The following is a 21873-nucleotide window of genomic DNA, read 5'->3' as shown; positions in this document are numbered from 1 at the left end:
TTCAGTTTTGTCCAAAAGAGTCAGAAATACTTTGCACAGAAATGTGCAGCATTTTAATGAAAGGGATGAGAATCACTTTAATTTGAACTTTATCTGGTCTGGTTGCAGGTTTTATGGCATTTAGTATCTTTAAAAAATTAAGAATCGAAGTATCTGACTTCACATCAGAAAAAACTGCTTGTGGCTAAATAAAATCAGTTTCAGCTCTTGTGGTACCAAAAAATCATCAGCTGTTGAATTGGACCTAAGCCATCTTTTCAAACCTTCCATGATCTTGCAGCAATGGATAACGATGGATATATGGATTAGGGAACAGCATGTGATGGCAAACTTGTAGTATTTGCTCCGATGTAAAAAGAAAACAAATTATTTCCTAAAATCAAAATAATTCCAAATTCTTGGTATCATGCAGCCATGCCACTTGCAAAGTGAGCATTTCCCTGCCTCTCAGAGCTTGCTGTATTCTTGATCTGCTGTCTTCCTGCTGTTAATTGATTGCAACTCTACATGTCTGATCAGGGCTCAAAGTTGGTCTCGATACGGATATCATACAACATATACTGTGCACGCTTGTGTGTATAGATATGTTTATACTGTATGCATGTACCTATGTATGCATATTTGTGTGCTGGCCCCAAAATCACCCCTGTTATAAAGCATCAGCCTCGAAGGCGTATTCATCAAAATATTATGTAGATCTTTCATTTTTGCCAGTTCCCTCAAAATGAGAGACTTTTTATGCAGTCTTATGTGGCAAATAGCCAAAAATTCTAATTTTTACTGTCACTCTTGCTGACTTTATTATCACTCACTCTTGGTGCGTGTATAAACACATATGTGTATGTATATACATATTTGTGTATTTATACGCACAAGTATGTTTTTGCTGTACAGGTAATAAAGATGGGGGAAGGTTTTTGTGTTTTCTTAATAGGTGAAGAAATCTTGAAGACCAGAAATTGCAACTTACTGAATTTTAAATTAAAAAAAAAAAAAAAAAAAATTGTCCGGCTGTGGAAGATGGATCCTCATTTTTGCAGCCACTTTGAATCACAAGTTCATCTTTAAATGCACTGGGTTTTTTTGTTGTTTTTTTTGGTTTTTTGGTTTTTTTTGTTGAAGAGCTAACTAACCCTGGCTGTCTCCAGTCTGACAGTATTCAAATGGACTTGCTTCCTCCATTAGTTGTAAGATGTTTAAAAGCACATCCTATGTTTGAATTGTGGATGAAAGGTTCCCTTGGCAATGTGAGGAGGAAAATTCTTTCTACCCCTTTATTATTAATTCACGGATTCAGTGTTGGTTCGGCCTACAGGAGAAGTTAACTGGAAGTCTTTGAAGATCAATATCTTTGCTGAAGTTGTCCAGGTATGTGAACTTGAAGATCCATGGTGATTGGAAAATAATGTTTAATATGTCAGTGTATTTGATAGAAATTATTAGTACCCACAGTTAATCATTGGCTGATAACTCAAATGCATGATCAGTTTTTTAAGAATTGACTCTCTTGTGGGGCTTAAAGCCACATGCAGTAGTTTTTTCTGTGCTCCAAGGCATATAACTATTACTAAGGACACAGAACAGAATGCTTGCTGACAAAACCCATGCAGCTTTACAGAAGTTTGACTTAGTATTGGGACAGTTTTTGTGATCAGCTGGTTTCAAGACGTTGCCCCCCTCAAGAGACTAATTTGATTAACAGAAAGCGGCTGTAAAAATGCTTATTACTTAATTATTTTTCCCTTATATCTTTCTTTAGGGTTACTTTTTAAAAAGAAGATTTCACTGATCAAGCCAGTAGAAGACTTTCAGTCCAAGACAGAGTGAAGCCAGCTCTTGCCAGGAGTGGAGGAAGTCCCTGTTGAGTGAACCCTTAGAACCTGAGCTTGTTCTAAGAATTTGTCCATTATGTCTAACCAAGGAGATGACTGCTACTTCTATTTCTATTCCACATGTAACAAGGTATGTTTGGGTTTCTTTTGCCTTGGGTTGGGTTTTTCTTTTTTTCCTTTTTAGTTTTTAAGAGAGGAGGGGGAAGAGTGGGAGGAGACATACAGATTTCTGGTAACTTAATAAGCAGTTAGCTTCTGCTTCCAGTTCTAATAGCATGGGCATTTTTTTAGGTTGTACTGTTTTATTTTCCTTTTTATTGATTTCGTTTTGGTTACAGGGAGACAGCTGTTCCTTCCGCCACTGTGAAGCTGCTCTGGGGAATGAAACAGTCTGCACGCTCTGGCAGGAGGGTCGCTGTTTCAGGAATATCTGCAGGTTCAGACACATGGAAATCGATGTGAGTGTTTGCCTGAAGATGTGTTCTCAAACTAAATCACTGAAAGCATTTTTCATTGCTGTAGGTGGACTGAATGTGCTTTTACGTGATAGATTTACTTGCTATAAAATTATACTGGTTTCTATTACTGGGATGGGAATGGGAGGAAGTTGGGGGAAGAAGAATCAATGTCTTGGGTACATGTCAGGAAGAAATGTTTGTATTAGGTGCTGACGTTATTTTCTTAACAGAGGCAAAAGCGACCACATTGATCAGACTGCTTAAATGTGCTGGAGCAGGGTGGTAGTAAACAGCCTGCACTAGTCCCCTGAGGGCTAGGCTCGATAGTGGCCTATTGGTCTCTTCTGTCCTGGATTTCCTCAGATAACGTCGTTCTAACCTCTTGGGATAGTACAGGGTGGGGAGAGAAAAGATGGGAGGAAGGAACTCGGTCTCTGAAAGCTAAGTTCAGATGAACTTAACCAAGGAAATTTAAAACATTTTTCCCTCTGAATAATCCCAAGTTCTATTAGTTTAACCCACCCTGAATTGATGTGTGAGAGTGCCTGTCTTCTCAAACGGAATGATAGGAAAGCTAGATAATACATAGATGTTACAGCTTACGCAAACTTTGTGTATATGCCCTGAAATACTTTTAGTGATAAATTGACCTTTGGAATGATGTTTCAGCACTGCACTGCAATAGTCTTATCTCTGGCATGATGCAAAACTATGTCTCTCTGCAAAACTAAGGAGAGTGTTATCACGAGCTTTTATTTCTTTCTGTCTTCAGAAAAAACGCAGTGAGATTCCTTGCTACTGGGAGAATCAGCCAGTAGGCTGTCAAAAATCCAACTGTGCTTTTCATCACACAAAAGGACGTTATGTTGATGGACTCTTCTTACCACCAAGCAAAAGTGAGTTTCTTAGGTCCTTTTTCTTCAAGTATTAAATAATTAATTTTGAATATTACTTCTGAGTGGCTACAATACCACAGAAGACATCAAGTAACTGTTCATTTATGAGTGCATGGAGCAGTCTGCAGTCATAAGCTCTCAGCTAAACGGAATGTAATTCTGGTATTTAATTCTTTCTTTCATGCTCAGCTTCTCTGTACTTGGTGTGATTGTTGCCTTTTAGGTTGCTTTTTCCCTCTCATTTAATCCTTTCTGGGTGGTAGGACAGTGAGATTTGTGGGTGAAGGGAAGCCATTGTTCATTGTGTAACCAGGGGTGGGGAATAGGAGAGTATAAATTCGGTAGCCAGGTGTGTTATCTACCTTATCTACCGTATCTACGCAGTGAGTGCAACATTGGGCTCAGAAGTTTTAAATGGCCAACTTACAGATGATCCTCCTTCTCCTCTAGCTACACTTCCGAGTCCACCTGAGGCTGCAGAAGACGATGTGAAAATGGCTCAGATGTCACTGCAGCAAAACAAACTTTCTGTCCAGTCAAATCCCTCTCCACAGCTGAGGGGCGTGATGAAAGTGGAAAACTCTGAAAATGTCCCAAGTCCTACACATCCTCCAGTTGTAATCAATGCTGCAGATGATGATGAAGACGACGATGGTGAGCATTTTTTACTTCTTGAAGGCATTTTTACTGTAAGTGACTGTATAAATCACAGAATACCTGAATTGTGCAGTGGTTAAAGCTACAGACGAGAGTCTGGAGTCCTAAACATTTTTTCCCAGTATAGCTCTTTTACTTATGAGTTCATCAAGTCAATACAGCTGTTTAAAAAAAAATCCTATAAACATTTGCGATTGTAGTTAAAAATACAAACAGAATATGAAACATGGACTGAAATGTCATTGTATGAGCTACATAACCATGAAAAATCTTGTCTAATCCCTACTGCATAATTGAATAGGTCTATTTTTGCCTTTCAGACCAGCTTTCTGAAGAAGGAGATGAAACCAAAACACCTGTCCAGCAACCAACTACAGAAGCCCATAATGGATTGCGGATAATATCCACTAGGAAATCCAATGCTAATACAAAACAAGGTATTCTAACAGCTGTAGCAGGATGGATTGGAAGGAGAATCTGACAATTAACTCGAAAGCAGTATGTTCTAAAAATACAATAGAACATAGGGTGGCTGGATAGTCAGTTATTTCCACGCGCTCACTCCTATCTAATCCTGTCGTACGTCTCTTGGGTCAGACAGGTAAACTCCTCCTTGTTTACTTTTGTAGAACAAAATAGAGCCACAGAGTGGAGTTTAAATGCCTGCAAATGTGTCCTCTCAAACATTGTGGAAAGCCATGTCTAATGATAGAGGAATCTAATATCATGTAGATGGATTAAAACGCTTAAAACTATAGGTTTTACCCTGAAGGGTGGGAGGAGGGGTGAAGAAAGGTGCCAGTTGCTTACCAAAATACCATCTGTTCTATGGCTTTTTTTACTTGTGGGGAGTGTTGACAGGGTTTACTTGAAATACTTTGGAAGGGTTCTGAGCTGTAAGAAGCTTGAGGATCTGTGCTCTTCAACATGTGCCTTTAAGCCTCAGTTTCATTAACTGTTTTGTGTTTTCAGATGACAATTTAAATTTTGGAATAAAAACCCTTGAAGAAATCAAATTGAAGAAACAAAAGGAAAAAACAAAAAAACAAGGTGATGAGTTAATAATCCCCTACTTTCCTATCCTTCTGCCTTCTGTTCACCTTCATCTTTTTTTTTTTTTTTTTCCTCTTCTGATAATACCTGGATAGCTGGCTATGAATCAGTGAATACAATTATTTGCAAAAGAAAGGGAATTTTTTTACACTATTAGGTTCAGACTGAGAGATGATTGCAGCCGAGAGCTGCTTGAGGGACAGACTTCCATGTTTAGCTGGGGGCCTTGAGCTGCTTAGGCATGCAACCTGTTTTCTTAAACAGCTGGTACCCTAGATTGAAATTCCAAGGGCAAATCAGAGGCGAACTGCTCATCTCTCTTATTTACATGCACTGGTCATTGTATGTTTGACAGTAATGAATAACTAATGGTTTTGGACTTTGTGATAGTTCTTCTGTTTTGCTTGGTTGGGTTTTTTTCCTAAACATCCTTACGTTTTGCTTGCTCTGATCAGAAGGTCCTTCAGGAGTTTCTGTTCATCCGCTCCAGTCTTGGACTATTCCTGTGCCAGAAAAGGAAAATGTACGGACAGTAGTGAGAACTGTGACTCTATCTACAAAGCAAGGTAATAGAGAATACTATTATTTCTATTTCATGGCTCCTAAACCAAAACGTTAAGTAATAATTAAGATAATTCAGACATGTTAGTCTGCTGGTGTTGCCTTTTCCAATTAAAACCATGCTTTTATGCTGGAAGTCCCTGTTTGTATTGGAAAGATACAGCATTTGTAGGTGCTCAGTTTGTTGTATTGCAATAAAAGATCAAGAAGTGTTTTTTATCAGCCTGACATGAAGCCACAGCTAATCCTATATTGCCACCATCCTACAGACTCTCAAATGTGCTTAATTTGACTCTCGTGTTCCTGAAGTTGAGCGAGATTTGTGAATGAGCTAATGTGTTGACAGCGTGTGACAGAATTAGTGTTTGGGTTAAGTGCAGTAGCAGCAGAGGGAGAGGCTAATGTCAAAACAAGTGTCACTATGCAAATAAGGGGATAACTGGAAAATGGGAGTAACGAAAGGGAAGACCTATAGAAGAGGCTATTATACAAGTAGCCAGTTTTTGAAGCATTGAAGAGGCTGACAGTGGCAGTTGCGGGCAGTAGTGTGATATGAGTCTGTGTATAAATGGTGGTGTTTAGATCTGCACAAATTCCTTTTAAAGGCAAAAAATGTGTAGAACTACTTCTACTCGTAGTTGTTCGTTTATGTGGTTTGGCTACCAAAATAGTGTCTTTTTTGGGGACGCGGGCTAGAAGGACAGTGCTTTTACTGGGTACTGGTTTCTGTGCACTAAAGAGGTTATTCTTTGTTTTAGGGGAGGAGCCTGTGATTCGACTGAATCTTTCCGAGAGACTGGGAAAACGGAAAACCTCCACAGGTAAGAGCTTTTTGTAAGCTGACATTTGGGTGCCCTCATCTAAACATGACTATATTGAAGGGTATTTTTGCTGTATGCGGGCAGAAAATACATTTTGGCGGAGATCTGTGTCGACTGCAGAAATGGCAAATTTTGTTAGCAACCGAAAGACAAATATAAGAAAATATACCTGGAAGAATTGAAATTTGTAGCTGACTTCTAAAATCCTCCTCCAGAGAAATGTTCTTAAAGCATTTCTTGTTTTCTCTCTTTCTGAAGCTGGTAAAAGTGTCCTTCCACTAAAGCGCAACCTTGCTGAAAGGCTGGGGAAGAAGATAGAGATTCTGGAGAACGCTGACAAAGCACCAAAGAGAGGTACAGCTACTAAACAGACTTCTGGATTTGATGCACAGATTTTTCTGTTTGTCCTTTCTTCTAATGATTCTTTTTGCGTGTTCGTTGAGGGCTCAAGGTAACTTTGAATCCCAGTGAAGTAATCTCCTGTCTCATTTTGAAATGTGAACACAAAATTGGGATTTGTGCAGTCTCCTTAACTTTTTCTGTTCTGTCTTGTAGTTCAAGTCCCCAAGTCTCTGAAGGAGAGGCTAGGATTGCCCTCTGAACAGACCAGTACAGAGACAGGTAATAACTGGATATTAAATATGCCTTCCCCTTTTTTCTTTCTGTGAACTTCCATACAGCCCTAAAAGTTAATTTAAAAAAACCTGCCTGATTCCTCTTGCTCGAGTGCTGAAGCTTTCCTGATGGCCGCTGTCAGAAATCTGGCTCGAGGGGGGGGTGTGTGTTTTCCACTTGTGCCTCATCAAGGTTTCATGCAGTATGCTTACGCACAAGTAGAATAGAACCACTGCCAGGAGCAGGAGTTTTGAGATGCTAACTGAGAGACACAGTCTGAGAAAGTAACAAAATAAAATAATGTTTTTTGTTGCAATTCTCTCTGGATAGCACTGGTTTTCAAAATACAAGTGGCTTAAAGGAGGAAGAGAATATTATGCAGAATGATGCATAATAAGATGCGTTCTTGGGACCACTCAAACCTAGTTTTCCTTAGTACTGTGACAGATTTTGGACAGTTTAAATATTGTTGGACAGTCTTTAAATGTTGGTGCTTCTGGGTTTTTTTGATGATGACAGAGAAGGCTGCTAAGCCAACAGGAGAGATCCATGTGAAAACACTGGAGGAAATTCGTCTTGAGAGAGCTAATCAGAGACGAGGAGAACCTCAAGCAAAACCCCAGACTGAAGGACATTGTAAAACAGAAGATCCCAGCTCAGGGGCAAGACCTTCCCCTGCAGTTCGCATCAAAACTTTCTCAGGAACCCTGGCTGAAAAAAACCACAAGCGATTGGAAGAAGAGAAGCAAAAACCAGAAGAGTTTCCTACCAAGACAAAAGTTGAGAGCGAGCCCAAGAAGCAGAGCACACTTGCACCATCTGTGCCCAGCAAAGTGCAGCTGGCAGAGCCAGCAGGTAAAGCCAAGCCAGCAGGAGAAGTGCGTATTAAAACCTTGGAAGAAATCAAGCAGGAGAAAGCTCTGCGGATGCAGCAGAGTGGAGAAAATGTGCCAGCTCCACCAGCACAACCTGAACCTGCCCCGACAGGGAGGAGATTGTTACGGATCACAAAGCTAATAGGTAATAAGGTGATTTGGTACCTGCCCTGGTGAAGTGCTTCCCCTGTCGAGCACATTCAGTTTGCTCAGGATTCGCTTTGCTTTTTCCTTCTGTGTATCCTAGAGGATAAAAGAGTTTAAGGCTACAAAGTCAAAAGGCAGGAAAGTGCCAGAGTATGCAACCATATTTTATTTTCCATGAATTACGTGATAGTTTTCTGTATTTCCCACTGGAAATTCATATACTGAGGAGCTTTGTATTCTAATTTCTCTTCTGGTTTTTCTGCCATCTGTTTGTGGTATGGGATCTTCCCTGTGCTGAATCCAAGTTTGCCTTCCTCTTTGGCATATGTGTTGTTTAACTTTGTTATTGATGCACGTGTCTTTGTGAGGCATGCATCAACCTCTTAATGTGAGGGCCAGTTTTTGTCAAAAATGACACAGCATTAAAGACCTCATCATTCAGATTATATAAGCCATGTAAAAAGAGATGGTGTGACTGAGGGAAAGAGAGCTCGAATGCTGCATGGATTGCTTACTGTAGCCTTTCCCTCTGTCACATTATTAGACATGAGAAAATAAACACACCAAGGAAACAGAGGTAACTGGGTTTCTTTATTTCTGCTGTTGACAAAATGGTTTTTTTTCCTTGTTTTAAAGCACCTGGAAGAGAAGAAAAGAAGATAGTGGAATTGAGCAAACCTTCTCCCAAAGCTGTCTCTGCACCTGCAGAGGTGAGTCCTTTGTGAAGACATACGTATGTTCATACAATTTTGGATAAATTTTGTTATGTTTTGTTTGTAACTCGCTGCATGCTCCCAGTTTGAGTGTGTTCCTACCTTTCTGCATTTGGTAAGCGCTGCAGTGAAGTCCTAAGTCCTGTCACTTTCAATAGCATTTCCAGGCAACATTGTAATCCTCAAGCTTTGAATTAATCTGATTATACCTGACAGTGAATAAGATACCCTATTAGCACCAGATAAAACCTGCGAGGTTAATGTGGAGCGAATGTTTTTGTTCTCAGTGACTTTATCTGTCAGACTTGAAGGATATCTTAAAATCCCGAGGTAAGTATTTTAATGGAAAAGGCTAGAGCTTTGTAGTAGAGGAAATCGGTCTGTCAGTGAATGCTGTATTGGGGAGCTTGTATGACTTTCTGTTGCTTAAAAAGAATGTAATAGATCACAGCTAGAGTCTTCTGCTCTGTTAAAGAAGCTTGCTGTGTTGGGAATTGCAGGCTTTTGAAACAGTATTTCCATAGCAAAGCATGGATCTTGTTCCAGGCAACGTTTTATGGAAAACATGTCAGATCTGAATGGTCTTAACATGCTCTGTTCCACATGGAGCCATTTTGGAGGGTTTGCCACTCAGATTTTCTTAATGAAATCTCCATAGATTTTTGTCCTTTTAGTCCTTCTTTTGTTTGTTTCTAGCCCTCTGATCAGAGTGCAACTAACTCTAAAGTTCAAGTGAAGAGCCTTGAAGAGATAATGAGGGAGAAGCGGCAACTGAAACAACGCCAAGAAGAGAAGCTTCAGAAGGAAGCAGCTGCTGTGCCATCTCCTGTTGAAAAAGCAGTCAAGGATAAAACTCCAGCATCAGGGAGTCCTGAATCCACTGTGGTTTCAGGATCAGCTTATCAACTTGTGAAGAGGATATTGGTGACACCTCCAGAAGATGGGGTTGAAAGCCCAGGAAAGGATGCTGCTGTATCACCAGGGAAAGAGGCAGCTCAACTTCTGGAACGGAAAGCTAAAAGTAAGCGTTGACTGTATGTTAAAGAGTTACTTTAGGTCATGTTTCGGAAGAAAGGCAGAAGATGACAATTTTCACGTTATAACTCTGGCTCCTGTTTGTCGCTTCTTTGCTCCTTTTTATGGCTTGTTGCTCAACAGGGTTTACAATGTGGAAAATACTGCTGCGAATCTGGGAAATGGCAGTGTGACTGTGCTGGCCAAATATATTTAACTAGAAGGATTATGGGACTGTTAAAAGAACCTGTTTGTTTTTTTTTTTTTCCTGAGGCAGAGCAAGACTATATCAGTTCTCTCTTCCTTTTACTCTAGCCAAATCTAAGCTGTGCCTGAAGCCTTTGGATGGGAAAGCCACCTCCCCCACAAAGCAGACACTGAAACGTAAGGCAGCTGAGAGTCATCCCTCTGCTGTGGCGGCTGTGAAACCCTTGAGTACCACTGGTGGTGACATGAAGGAGCCTTCAGCTAAAAAAGCAGCTGTGGTAAGGACAGTGGCTGAGGCAGTAGTGGGTCCCTAGTGAAATTTATGTCCAAGTTTTACCCTCCTCTTGGAGAAAAGATGGAAAACTGAAATGTTCTACAGGTCTCTGTTCCCTTTTAAATCCAGAAGCAGTCTGCAGGGTGGTTGTAGTACCTTTCTGCTTTTTATTTGATGAATGGCAGCATTTGCATAATACTCTGCTATGGTTTCTCTGTGGCGTGAAGGATTTTGTCCATTAATGCTGTGTTCTTAAAAAAAGACACAAGGCCATTAGTAAACTCCAAGTGAATATTAACTTCTCTTCAAGAGTGCCCTGTATTTTGGTTAAGGCTCAGCAGTGCCAGAGGTGCAGCAGTGGAGGAAGAATCTACTAAGAAGTCTTTTACCTGTGTATCATAAAAACTGTCTTGCTTCTTCCTAGGCCGTTGTTCCTGCTTTGCCAGAGGACAGCGTGGTCTCCACACCTGGGAGAGAAAAACCCAAAACTAGGTAACAACCACAACTTGTTCTTTTTCTTGATCAGTGTCTTTCAGGTGAAACGTAAGGTTTTTTTCACATGTGGAAAAATTAGAGTTTTGAGATAATTAATGCCAAAATCCAACAAAGCAACAAGTCATCTGAAATAATTTTCTAGCAGGAATGGTTATTTAGATTCTTTTCTTAAAATGCTGCAAGTTGTGTACCAACTTTTCAATGACTACTCAGGTTTTCTGAATGCCTGCAGAGGTTGACTTCTTAACCTTCTTACAGTCAAATTAGTAAAGGAGGCAAAGTGTCTCTGACTACAAAAATTGAACCTTCTTTGCCGGACCCCAGATGCTCTGTCTTCACAGATAAATCCTCAAACTGAAAAATATACCTGCTAATACATTGGACTCTAAAAGTAGCCCCAGGTTAATTGAATAACAATCCCTGTGTAAGGTTGAGGTGTAGGGGGGATTAACTACAGTTTTAAGAGCTGGTTTGCAGAAAACATCTCTCTAGTTAAGGCATGTCATACACTGATTTGCTCTCTTTCTTGTTCTTTCAAGTCCTGAACTGCACGTTGGAAGCCAGGCAGACTCTGTGGCACAGTCAGAGGTCTCAAGCTCAACTTCAACTCCTTCACAAGTAGCGGTAAAGACGCGCCGGTTGAGCTCCACAGGGGCTGGGAAAGCACCCTTATCTGTAGAAGATGACTTCGAGAAGCTTATTTGGGAAATCTCGGGAGGCAAACTGGAAGCAGAAATTGACCTGGACCCAGGGAAGGATGAGGATGACCTCCTTCTGGAACTTTCTGAAATGATTGACAGCTGAACTGCATAGTCCTAAGGTTTAAAAAAAAAAAAAAAAATCAAACAAACATTAAAACTCTGTATTTTGTTGGATACCTGGAGGTGATCCTTTTTCTAGCTGAGGCTTTGTGATGAGTCTTAAAGCACAGCTGAACTGGTAGAAATTGGCAGTATCTGCACTCAGTTGTCCTAAACTTCCCTGCTGGTCAGAGTCAAGGTCCTGTGCATCCATTCTGTAACTATCGGTGGCTACCTTCGACATTAAGAGGACAAAGCACTTGTTTATTTCGGGACAGAGAAATGCTCATCAACAAACTGTGGTGGTTGTGAACTGATCTACTGATTCAGTGATGCTCTGAAGGCTTAAAGCTTCTTCCTTCCTCCCCCCTTGGCACAACTCAACGTTCAGCGCCTTTCAAAGCTTTGGTATTCTGATTTCTTGGACAGTTGATATCTAAAGCCTGGAGTTACTATGTCAACTCTTGAGTTTTATTTATGTATGCTATCATTTTGACTTTAATCCTTTAGGGTAACTTAATGAAAATGTCGGGGTGGGAGGGAGCAGAACAATTACTCTGGTATTTTGGACCAAACGTGATGCCAAGGGTGGTGGTTGGGGTCAGTCCATCCAGCCTTACTTTGAATTATCAGGGATGATACAATATCAGTGTGAAAAGCAGCAGCTCTACAGTACAGCTAGAGCACCCCACCTCGCGTTTTGTTGTACCGTACCAAAGCTTGGGGGGGGGGGGGTTGGTGCTGTTTGCTGATGCGAATAAGATTCTGGGGTGGGTCGTCAGGATTCTTCTCGTAGTCTGCAGTAAATTGGTAAACAAAGAATTGGTTTAAGTGCCTCTTGGTTCCAAGAATCGCTCCCCCGAGCTGCTGGCTCGTCTTCTGCCGGGAAGCGACGGCTGCTCGGACTCACATTCAACCACTGTCGGCTTCGTCTGACCTCCCGCTGGCTGTGTGGCACCGTCGTTGGCACCGACCCAAGGGGGAGCGCGTCCCCAGGCTGGCGATCTTGGAACCTGGTACTGCTGCAGGACCAACCGTGCTCTCCTTTTTGGGCACGCCCCGGGGATCCTCCCTTTGGTCTCCCCTGCACCCCTGCCCCGCCACTGAGGCTTGAGCTCCGTGTAGAAGGGTGCGCTGGAGGTTACTGGTCTGCCTCGAGCGTCTACGTGCAGTCTGAAATTGTGACCCTGCAGAAGAGAGCTGAGACTGGGGTGTATTGTGTACCCTGCCACCAGTGATCGTTTTCCCTAGCAGATATATTTTCAGTTATTTTCTTAAATTTTTGAAGAACTTTAGTCTCTTCCTACTATGATTTGTGAAGCTGTGGGGGCCCTCAGGCATTTGCTGCTGGCAGAAGAAAAATCAGTTGTTTGAGTTGATTGTAAATACTTTCTCTTTGGAAGAAAACACTTGTGTGCTTTGATAATCCACTGTGATGTCTTAGTTCCTAGGGGAAAGGTTTGAAACCAAAATTTAGAAAACTGCTGTTCTGGCTCCAGAAGGGTCACCCGGCCCCTTTATCCCGCTGAAGGACGTCCTCAGGGTGAGACTTGGGCCAGCGTCGGTCGGTCGCTCGCACGCAGACGGGAGCGATTTTGGGGAGAGAGGAAGAGCGTGTGAGAGCCCGGCGAGGAAGGCTTCCCCCTCGCTGCTTCCCTCCTCCTGCTCTGTCGTCAGCCTTTGCCGCCCCTGGCCCAGGCTCTGTCTGTGGAGACGGGATTCGGTGTACGCCATGGTTTCTGTAAATATTTTATTCTTCCGTTTTATATTTGTATTCTATTTAAGGTATTGTATTAAACGTAGTCTGGCCTCCTCCGCCTTCACCGGTAGTTGAACTGTTCCACATGACAGCAGTTAACAGTGTTTTTAAATAAACCTGGCATAGGAAAGGTGTCGGTGCGTGGTCTGTCGGGGGGGGGGGGGGGGGTACAAGGGGTCCCTGGGGCGCAGCCCCCCGCCCGCCACCCCGCCGCGGAGCAGTAGAGACGGCGGTCCTCCCAGCCTCCTAGAGCGGCCGGCTCCGCCAGCATCCCACAGCTCCTTGCGCGCTCCCGCCGTGCTTAGCGGCTTCCGGCGGCGGGGGAGGCGGGAGCGCGTGCCGGGCAGTGGCGGCAGCAGCCATGGCGTACCGCGGGCAGGGCCAGAAGGTGCAGAAGGTGATGGTGCAGCCCATCGTATCCTTCCTGTGGCGGGGCGGCCTCGTCTCGGAGCCGTGGAGAGGGCGGGCGGGGTGCGGGGCCTTGCGGGGGGGGGGAGGAGGCGGGAAGGAGCTGCTGCGTCGGCCCGTGAGGCGCCGAAGGGCCCCGAGGGCTGCGTCGCCGAGGACTTGTTGCCGTGCTGCCTCCTTAACGCTCCGCTCCAGAACCTCATCTTCCGCTACCTGCAGAACGTGAGTACCGCGGGGCGGGGCGGGGCCGGGCGGCAGCTTCGCCCCCGGTGTGAGAGGAATGTCCGGTGCTTCTTGAGCACCTGTGGGCCTTGAGGGCCTGTGAGCGCTGGGGGGACCGGGCCGCCACACCGGATTGGTGTTTCAGAGTTGTTAATTCGGTTTTTGAACCCGGTTTCTGTTGAACTGAAGAACTCGCTCTGGTTCAGATACGTGAGGAGAACAGCTAGTTCCCAGTTCAGCGTTTCCTTCTTACGTTAAGCAATTACCTTTGCAACAGGCGTTGGATCTTGCAATCCGCTCTGCGGGGCTGTTTTCCTGTGGCAGTTTTAAAAGCGATGCCGTTACATGTTCGTCAATGAACACGTATTTACAAAATCACATAATACCGTAAAAATATCTGAGCACGTAACTGAAACCACGTGTGAGAGTTACTCCTCTGAGAGCTGCAGAGCTGTAGCGGCGATTGGTAGCGCGGATCGCTTAATGCATAGGAGAGAACAAAATTCCTTGGAGTGTTTATCTTCCTCTCCTCCTCCATCGCTTTGCAGAGGTCCAGGATCCAGGTGTGGCTCTATGAGCAAGTGAACATGCGGATAGAAGGCTGCATCATTGTGAGTATCAGGATGTCCCCTTGTTATTCTTTTGATTGTGGTTTTGGTTTGGGGTTTTTTTTTTTCAGATTCATAAGACTGTTTCTTCCTGTCAAGAAAAACTAGCATGGGGGGTGGAAATACTTCATGCCTCTCCAGCAAACAGTCTTAATTGTCCAGCCCACGTCAGCATAGCTAACGATAGCTTGTATTGTTGTTGCTGAGGTTTAGACCGGGGGACTTTGCTCACTGACTGCTTTTGTTGCTGGTTTTTAGGGCTTTGATGAATATATGAACTTGGTGCTGGATGACGCAGAGGAGATTCACTCCAAAACAAAATCAAGGAAACAGCTGGGTACGTCAGTATGTCTGTGTAACCTGAGTGATGTCTGAAACCTGGTTGCGTGAGCCTTCCAAACAGCAACGCTTGAAAGTACCAAACACGCGAAGAGTTTGAAGTACAGTGAGCCGATACTGGCGAGATCTCGGGTCCTGCTGTCTCTTGAGCTGGTGGTTTTGTTGAATGTGCAGGAGAATCTGCCTCTGCCTGAGACCGGTTTTTGCCTTTCAAACGTATGTAACAACGTATGCACTGCACTTTTTCTGCAGCTGGGGTGGCTGGAGGGGTCCAGTCAAACTCCTCTCAGCTACATCTAACGCAGGTAGCCCTGAGCAATTCTGACACTTGCTGTGTTCAGAGTTCGCCTCCGAGTCAAAGCAGGGAACTACCTAAGTGGCGGTATTTAATATTTACCGCCTGCTGATGAGGGTAAACAGCAGTCTTGTGCCATGTTCGGGCTCTTAGTGGGGACAGAGTGCTCTTCAAACACCGAGCGCTGGAGTGGAGGTTGTGTCCGATACGTCGTAGTGTGAATTGTGAACGTGGGCCTTGCAGGACCACGCTTACTGTCCTGTGGTGCGGCCAGATGGGAAGGGACTCTCTGTTACTGATAAGAACCCGGTCAGTTGTCGTGCGGGCGTCTTCTTGCAAGCACCTTTGCTGTTGTTAAATGTTTTTTGAAAACGCGAGGCTATCGTCAGAGTCTGGGATATCGCTAATCCCCCGTTTCCTTTCTCTGTGTTGCAGGTCGGATCATGTTAAAAGGGGACAATATCACTCTTCTACAAAGTGTTTCTAACTAGGATTTGTTGTTCTTCACTTAGAACAATGGCTGCAGTGCTTCAGAGCGAATGAAGTGCTAATGAGAGCAGGACCAGCTAGTAGGCAGGAAGTTATGCGTAGCTGGGGTCGCATGCAGAGTTGAAAATTGCATGTTCCTCTGTGCGAGTAACTTTTTTTTTTTTGTAGTTCGAAGCGATGCAAAATGTATTTCGCAAATAAACATTTTTTACATTAACTGTAAACATAAATCTGCTTTCTTTCACTATCGTGCCCTTCTTTGAGTAGAGAAGGGGGAGAAATGTATTGAAAGTGATCTTCACCATGGATCTGTGTAGCCTCTGATAAATATCTGTGCGTTCTGGAATGTTACATCTGCGTTAGGTGGACAAGGTGGGCTCGTTCAGGATACCGGAGCGACGTGCGGTCCTTGAGCTTGCGTGGTTCTAGTGAGGGACTTGGGGCTGTGGTATAGTAACAAACATTTACAAACTTCACTGGTAGGCGTGCTTGTAAAATAACTTTTATCTTTGGGTCAGAGAAGCAGAGAGGGCAGTTGGTTTGGATTAAATATAATTTCTTACTTCTTTGGGCAGAGTCTCTAGATTAAACCATGGCACTCTTAACTAAGTTGGGGTATCAGATGTATCAGCTGGGTTTGTATCATGTTGGTCTATTATTATTATCCCTTTGAGGATCTGACTGTTCTATAAGTTTCCACAAGAGAGCTGAGTTGCTTATCACATCAACAAAAGATAAGTTCCCTAGCTTACTTGGGACTATCGGTCCCCTCTGCTACTTTTCTGATGTAAAGAAAGAGAAAAAAGAAAGGTTTTGGCTGTAATTGTAACTCGGAGACTAAGGTTGCCTGGATGGAGAGAAATTAATCTTGATACACAGGCTGCACTAGAAATCATTTAATAAGCTTTCAGTGTTTCAAAACTTAAATTTGCGTATCACCTTAAGCGTGAAAATTAATAAATTCAAGATGGAAGATTTCTTGCCTCAAAGGATAAAAAGATAGGAGTCTTCTGGCAGAGATCATCCAGGATGCTTCTCCCATTCCAAGAAGTCATACCTCAGGAGTATCGCAGCAGATGTTCATGGTAAGAAACTTTTGAGAGGCAGCCTACGGTGGCTACAACAGCTCCAGCTGTACAGCCTGCTAACCGAGTCGGTAGTTTTGTATTTGTCTTCACAAGCTGCGAAGTCCTTTCGACACAGAGTAAACAGAAATAACCTACCAGTGTCATTTAGTAATAGAAGGCATCACCAGAAGCTAGCACAAGTGGAATAAAATAGTATTGTAAGGGGTCACCTGCATCTGCTTTCCATTTTATCCTTGGCGTACCAAGTGGGGCTTTCGGGGAAGGCAGGAATGAATTGTCTCAGTCAATAGTTCAGGAGTTGCAGTCAGGGGTATTTATGATGCAAATGCTGTAAAATTTACCTGCCTGCGTCTCTTTTACTGTTACAGACAGATGATGGCCTTGAGACTCTGTAAAAATGCAGACTCTCTTCGAAGTAATTTTGAAGTAACTTTGAAGTAATCATTTCTCTTTCCAAGCGTTTGTAACCTTGTACTAACAGTGTCTGTTTATAAAGAGGTTATTTAACGGGATGTGTTGCATCACATTGCTTGGCTCCAGTTTATCCAGGGCCACTGAAATAAAACTGGCCCGCAGCCTATAAGGGTCTGTCCTTCTTCCGCTTTGCACATGGCTGGCAAGCAGCTGCTTTTTGAGAAGAATTGGACATGAGGAGAAATAGCTCGTTCTTATCAGCAGTGCTGCCGCCAACTCCAAATTGTGCACTTCAAGACACCGTAATGCCTCCTAAAGCTCCTCTGCTCTTTGATATTATCAAATTAGCGCGAACGAACGTCAATATTGGAGTAGATTGATGGTGGGAGGAAGGAAGTCCGGGCTAATCAGCTCTGAAGCATCTCATGATAAGGTACCAAAATAGGCAGTAATTATGTGCGGGGGGGGAGTTGCAGAAGAAAAGGAGAAGCTCCCCAGCAGGAAGCCGTGAAAACTGCAGAAAGTTTGCAGGAGAGTCCAGGCGTGTGTTGATGTCCAGGAGGAAACACAGCCCCATTGTTTGAGGAGCGCCTGGCAATGGAGCGTTGTGGTCCAAGAACAGAGCTTCTAGGCATTACCAGCACATAGACAGGGCACAAAAACAATTCTGGCTTTGCCGAACTGGCTTCCCAAGAAGCACTTGTCTGTCCTCATAAAAACCACAGGACTGACTCATCTAAATGCTTGCTGATTTTTTAACCCCGAATCCTTCCAGCTTCCTGAGCGTTTTCAAGCTGCAGGCAGCAAGAAGGTAACGTCTCAAGAGCCGCTTGAACCGCGTAGTGCCAGAGTGAGACTCAAACTGGCTGCAAAAGAGTGCGGTAGACAGAAGGGGGTGCTGCGGGCTCGGCCAGCTCCCCCTGCCCCTCCAGCAAAGTGTCATTAGCCTCGGCAGGAACATAGAGTTCCCCAGCATTCAAGCAGCTTTATTGGCTCCCAAACAACCTGGAAGAAAGCAAACTGGGCTGTGTGGTGCGGGACTGCTCTCAATCGGTGCGGCGGCCGGACAGGGTGCCTGGATCTGCTGGGCACCGGCACCTTCCCCGGCACATCCGCGCCCTGGGGTGTCCTGCTCCAGAAGGGCATGAGGAGTAGAAGGTTCTGGTTTTGGCTGAGCAAGAGGCAGTGAGGAGGAGCAAGGTAGAGTGAATGCTTACAACTGGGCTCTGTATTTAGAAAACTCCCATCGCTTGGCTTTCTGCTGCCTTGAAGCCTGTTGCGTTTGCTTTTGCAAATTGTACTTTTCCATAACGTGCAAATTCCTTTCCCTCCAGTGCAGGGGGTGGGCGGGAGCGGAGTGGGTTGGGGGGGGCCGCGTGTGAAGGCTCCTTTTGAAGAAGATGCCTTGAGGTGGCATTATGAGGAGTGCCCCAGCGTGCTGGATTATTGCAGTGGGATGTCATGTTGTGGCACAAATACCATGCTGCAGCGTTCACACATCTCTAGGAAACAAAGTGCCTATGGCGGGGTTTGCCAGAGAAAGTTTTCTTACCGCTGCCAGCGCTCAGATATCTGTCACAACCAAAAATCGAGCTGACGGTAGTTTTGAATACCATCTCACCGTACCCGAATGTCTGTTTTGTAGAAATAGAGCTCGCTCGCTCTTAAAAAGCAAGTGATTGAGACCTGCTTCTGCACTAATGATGGCACAGGTTACGTAAGACAGAGCTCTCTACCATGCGGCGTTTCAGTTTGAGACCATTGCACTGAATGTGGCAGGCAGATGAGAGCCCACTCAGATCCAGGTGGGGCTCTGCAGTGTTTGATTTTTTTTCTTTCTTAAAAGTGTTAGCACCTTTAGCAGTGCTGGAAGGTGCTTTGAGTAAATATTTGTCCCTTTTCTCTGCCTGTGGCTTTGGGCTTCTGGGAAAAAGGCTGCATTTCTTCCCTTTTGCACTTGGGAATTGCTTGCCCTGGCCCAGCCCAGTCCTTTTGCGGGATGAGACTCTTCATGCTTGTGAAAGAGCCCCCGGAGGAGGGAGGCAGAGTGGTCCTGCCTTTCCAGAGGGGAACAGTTTCTCTGTGGTTCTTCGGTAAGCTGCAATGATTTGTAGGACAATTTTATATATGCTTGAACCTAGACCGCTGAGCCAGCCAGCTGCCCGCAGGTTGGTGCCCTTCCTGGCTCTTGAAAGGCATCATTGCACTTTTGCTCAGGCTTCGTGGGATGCAGTGGGCTCCGTCCTCGGGCAGGACGTGGGTCTGTGGTGGCAGGAGCACCGCAAACAGGAGCGGACACCTTGCGTAGCCCGCGGCCACTTGCTGCCTTGGGCTACCTTCAGCATTTACTGTCTTTTCAGGCCTGTAACCTTCTGAGTGTCTATAAAATAAGTAAACGGGGAGATGGGATGTGTAGCTGTGGGGGCTGTACAAGGGGAAAATCACCTTTCTCTCCGTCGTGCTCTGCCACCGCCCTTGATCCCACAGAGCTCCCTTCTCCCGAAGCCTCGCCACCTCGTGCTTTAGCGCACATTATCTGGGAACTTATTTCAAGTGCTGGTATGTTTTAAGGATTGTGTGCCTAAAAATAATAGTATCAAACGGACAACAGTGGAAGGTCAAGGACTCAAATGGCTTAGAAGCTGTCCCCTTAGGGCAGCATCTGAATATGGAAAACTTGTGTGGAGGGTAGAGGCAGGAGCTGGGGGAGAGCAGCCCTTAAAGCGCTGTAATGCTTTCGTAAATTCCCTGCCTGTTCTTGTTCCAGTCCCACATGGGGATGGAACCGTTTGGGATTGTTTTTGCCATTTTTCTCCCTGGGCAATAAAACTGGTCCCCTCTTTGGCTGAAGACGGGGTTGGTACCCATCACAAGCAGATAGGATGCCGTGGGGAGAGGAGTTTGCCATTTTGCCCTTCTTCGCCCGAAGTCCTTGTAGAAGCGTTCTCCTCGCACACAATGCCAAAAACTGGCTCCAGCAGGTTTTGTTTGTGGCAGTACCCTCCGTTGGCAGCCCACACACAAGGTGCCCAGCATGGCTGCCCCCCCGTCGTGCCTTTTCACATTCATACCCACCAGGGGCATCATTACTATTGTTTGTAACATCTCTTGGAAAAATGAGTCATGGGCATTTTGCCTGCCCTCAGCAGGGAAACTCTGCCACATTAGCAGCAGCAACGCCCGCCCCCCCGCGCCGCTGCCTCGCATACCAGCAGGCCCCTTCGTGCAAGGAGCTGGACTTGCTTCGCTGAAGTTGGTCGATATTGCTGCTTTTCTTGCCAGCGGTAACCTGGGCTTTGGGGAGGGTGTTGTTCCCCGATTCCCCACGCACAAAAGCCTGGACAGAGTTCAGACCAAGGTGTCGTAGCAAACTCCATCACCCAAAAGACGACCCTGTTCCCGTAGGTCGTCTTCCCTCCTGTGCCTTGAGCTGCAATATTTAAGCCCAATTTTCCTGCACTTGTCTTTGGGCCGTGTTCCTACCCAGCACGGCGTCACGGTGGATAATGTTTTCTGGGCTTCTCCCGCAACGATACCAGTTTGTCTGCAGCAGAGATAGAGGTCGTTCTTTACAACTCTGCTCCGTGGGGCAGGCTGTCATCTCACTGCAGGATTTGGGGTATAGACATGGTAAAGCAAAGCCACGAGATAGCTTCAGGTTTGGGCAGTTTATTTTACTCACATGCGAGTATTTATTAAGACCCAGGACGCTCGGGTCCTATTCCAGGTTTTGCCTGTCTCACCAGAAAAGATGTATGAGATCAGGTTTGCAGAAGGGTTTGCCTTATTGCAAGGACCAGAGCTTCAAAAGCAGACTGAGCTTTCCTGCAGGTCCAGCCCTCATTCTGGCTGCTGCTTTTCAGAATTCTGCCTTATCTGCTATTCTTCCGTCTCTTGTCTGTGAAATAGGAGCAATATCTAATAGTCCCCTGGGGGGGTGATGGCTGATGGAGTGGTTTGATGTCCTCAGCTGAGTGGAACAGCGCTGCGCACCGACCTGCTGTCTCTGTGGCTCTCCTGCTGCCAGGCAATCTGGTTTGTAAATAAATCTGAGTTTTCCGGGGACACTTCTCTCCTTCCCTGTGCTCCCTGTTGGGTGGGTTAAGAGTTAAGGAGACTATTCAGGTGGTCATTTTTCACCTTGTAAACTGAGCTAGCAGTAGGCCAGCTCCAGCTGGTGAGGGATCTTAAAGGGTTGCCAGACCTCAGTTGCATTTTCTACGTGAAGATGCTACAAAACAGAGGGGAAGTTTGACCAGCTGCCGTACCCCGAGCATTTGACCCAGGCATCCAGCGTGCCTGACCGTGGTTTGTGTCAGTGGCACCTGCAGAGCTGCTCTCTGCCCCTCGAGCGCTTGTCACCCTGCAGAGCACAGGCAGCCCCAAGCTGCTCTCGGGGCCCCCTCCGCTTTGCCACGTGCAGGTGTCGGGGGGGGGGGACGGGGGGGGGGGGGACAGGAGGGCAGCGCCAACGGGAGCCGCGCTTTGGTGGAGATGGGCCGTCGAGTTAGCAGTGCAGCAGGTACCAAGCATCCGCTCTTGAAAAGGCTTTGTTCTCAGCTGGGGCACAGCAGACCGTATTGCACCACTGCCTCCTCCCTGAAGTACAGTGTTTTGGAGCCCATCCCTTTATCGTAAATCAACAACAGAGCTAATATTCATATCGAGGAAGTGAGATAATATCAGAGCCCAAGGTGTGCTCCGAAATGGGTGCGAGACATGCAGAAGTTTGGGGGAGAGGGAAAGGGGGGCTGCGGTGGGAGCTCTTTATCTGAGAGGAAATTGCACTATTCAAGGGGGAGAGAGCGTGTGCGTCTATATGTGTGTGCGTAC

General features: G+C 45.2%; 3 protein-coding genes across 6 annotated transcripts in view; all 3 read left to right on the top strand.

The window, feature by feature from the left end:
• Positions 1-1739: 1739 nt before the first annotated feature.
• ZC3H11A (zinc finger CCCH-type containing 11A) lies at positions 1740-13302 on the top strand. Of its 2 annotated transcripts, none has more exons than XM_075521889.1 (16): positions 1740-1962; positions 2171-2290; positions 3063-3186; positions 3637-3840; positions 4164-4280; positions 4816-4893; positions 5355-5462; positions 6216-6278; positions 6537-6632; positions 6834-6899; positions 7413-7913; positions 8552-8625; positions 9325-9649; positions 9958-10127; positions 10548-10615; positions 11158-13302. In XM_075521889.1, exons 1-16 carry the CDS (start codon positions 1909-1911, stop codon positions 11420-11422), a joined length of 2433 nt encoding a protein of 810 aa, XP_075378004.1. In that variant the 5' UTR covers positions 1740-1908; the 3' UTR covers positions 11423-13302. The 2 variants fall into 2 exon arrangements, with proteins under 2 accessions (XP_075378004.1, XP_075378003.1); XM_075521888.1 differs by having other exon boundaries at positions 5352-5462.
• Positions 13303-13451: 149 nt separating this feature from the next.
• SNRPE (small nuclear ribonucleoprotein polypeptide E) lies at positions 13452-15776 on the top strand. Of its 3 annotated transcripts, XM_075521833.1 has the most exons (5): positions 13452-13592; positions 13781-13807; positions 14356-14418; positions 14674-14752; positions 15485-15776. In XM_075521833.1, exons 1-5 carry the CDS (start codon positions 13539-13541, stop codon positions 15538-15540), a joined length of 279 nt encoding a protein of 92 aa, XP_075377948.1. In that variant the 5' UTR covers positions 13452-13538; the 3' UTR covers positions 15541-15776. The 3 variants fall into 3 exon arrangements, with proteins under 3 accessions (XP_075377948.1, XP_075377949.1, XP_075377950.1); XM_075521834.1 differs by lacking the exon at positions 13781-13807 and having other exon boundaries at positions 13460-13619; XM_075521835.1 differs by lacking the exon at positions 13781-13807 and having other exon boundaries at positions 13475-13574.
• Positions 15777-17997: 2221 nt separating this feature from the next.
• The window catches only part of SOX13 (SRY-box transcription factor 13), a 42931-nt gene continuing 39055 nt past the window's right edge, over positions 17998-21873 (top strand). Inside the window, exon 1 of the mRNA XM_075521846.1 lies at positions 17998-18240. The gene's annotated coding sequence lies outside the window, so the exon portion shown is untranslated. The remainder of the gene's footprint in view (positions 18241-21873) is intronic.

The sequence above is a fragment of the Mycteria americana genome, chromosome 20 (genome assembly GCF_035582795.1).
Source record: "Mycteria americana isolate JAX WOST 10 ecotype Jacksonville Zoo and Gardens chromosome 20, USCA_MyAme_1.0, whole genome shotgun sequence".
NCBI lineage: Eukaryota > Metazoa > Chordata > Aves > Ciconiiformes > Ciconiidae > Mycteria > Mycteria americana.
This window is presented reverse-complemented; position numbering and strand designations above follow the sequence as displayed.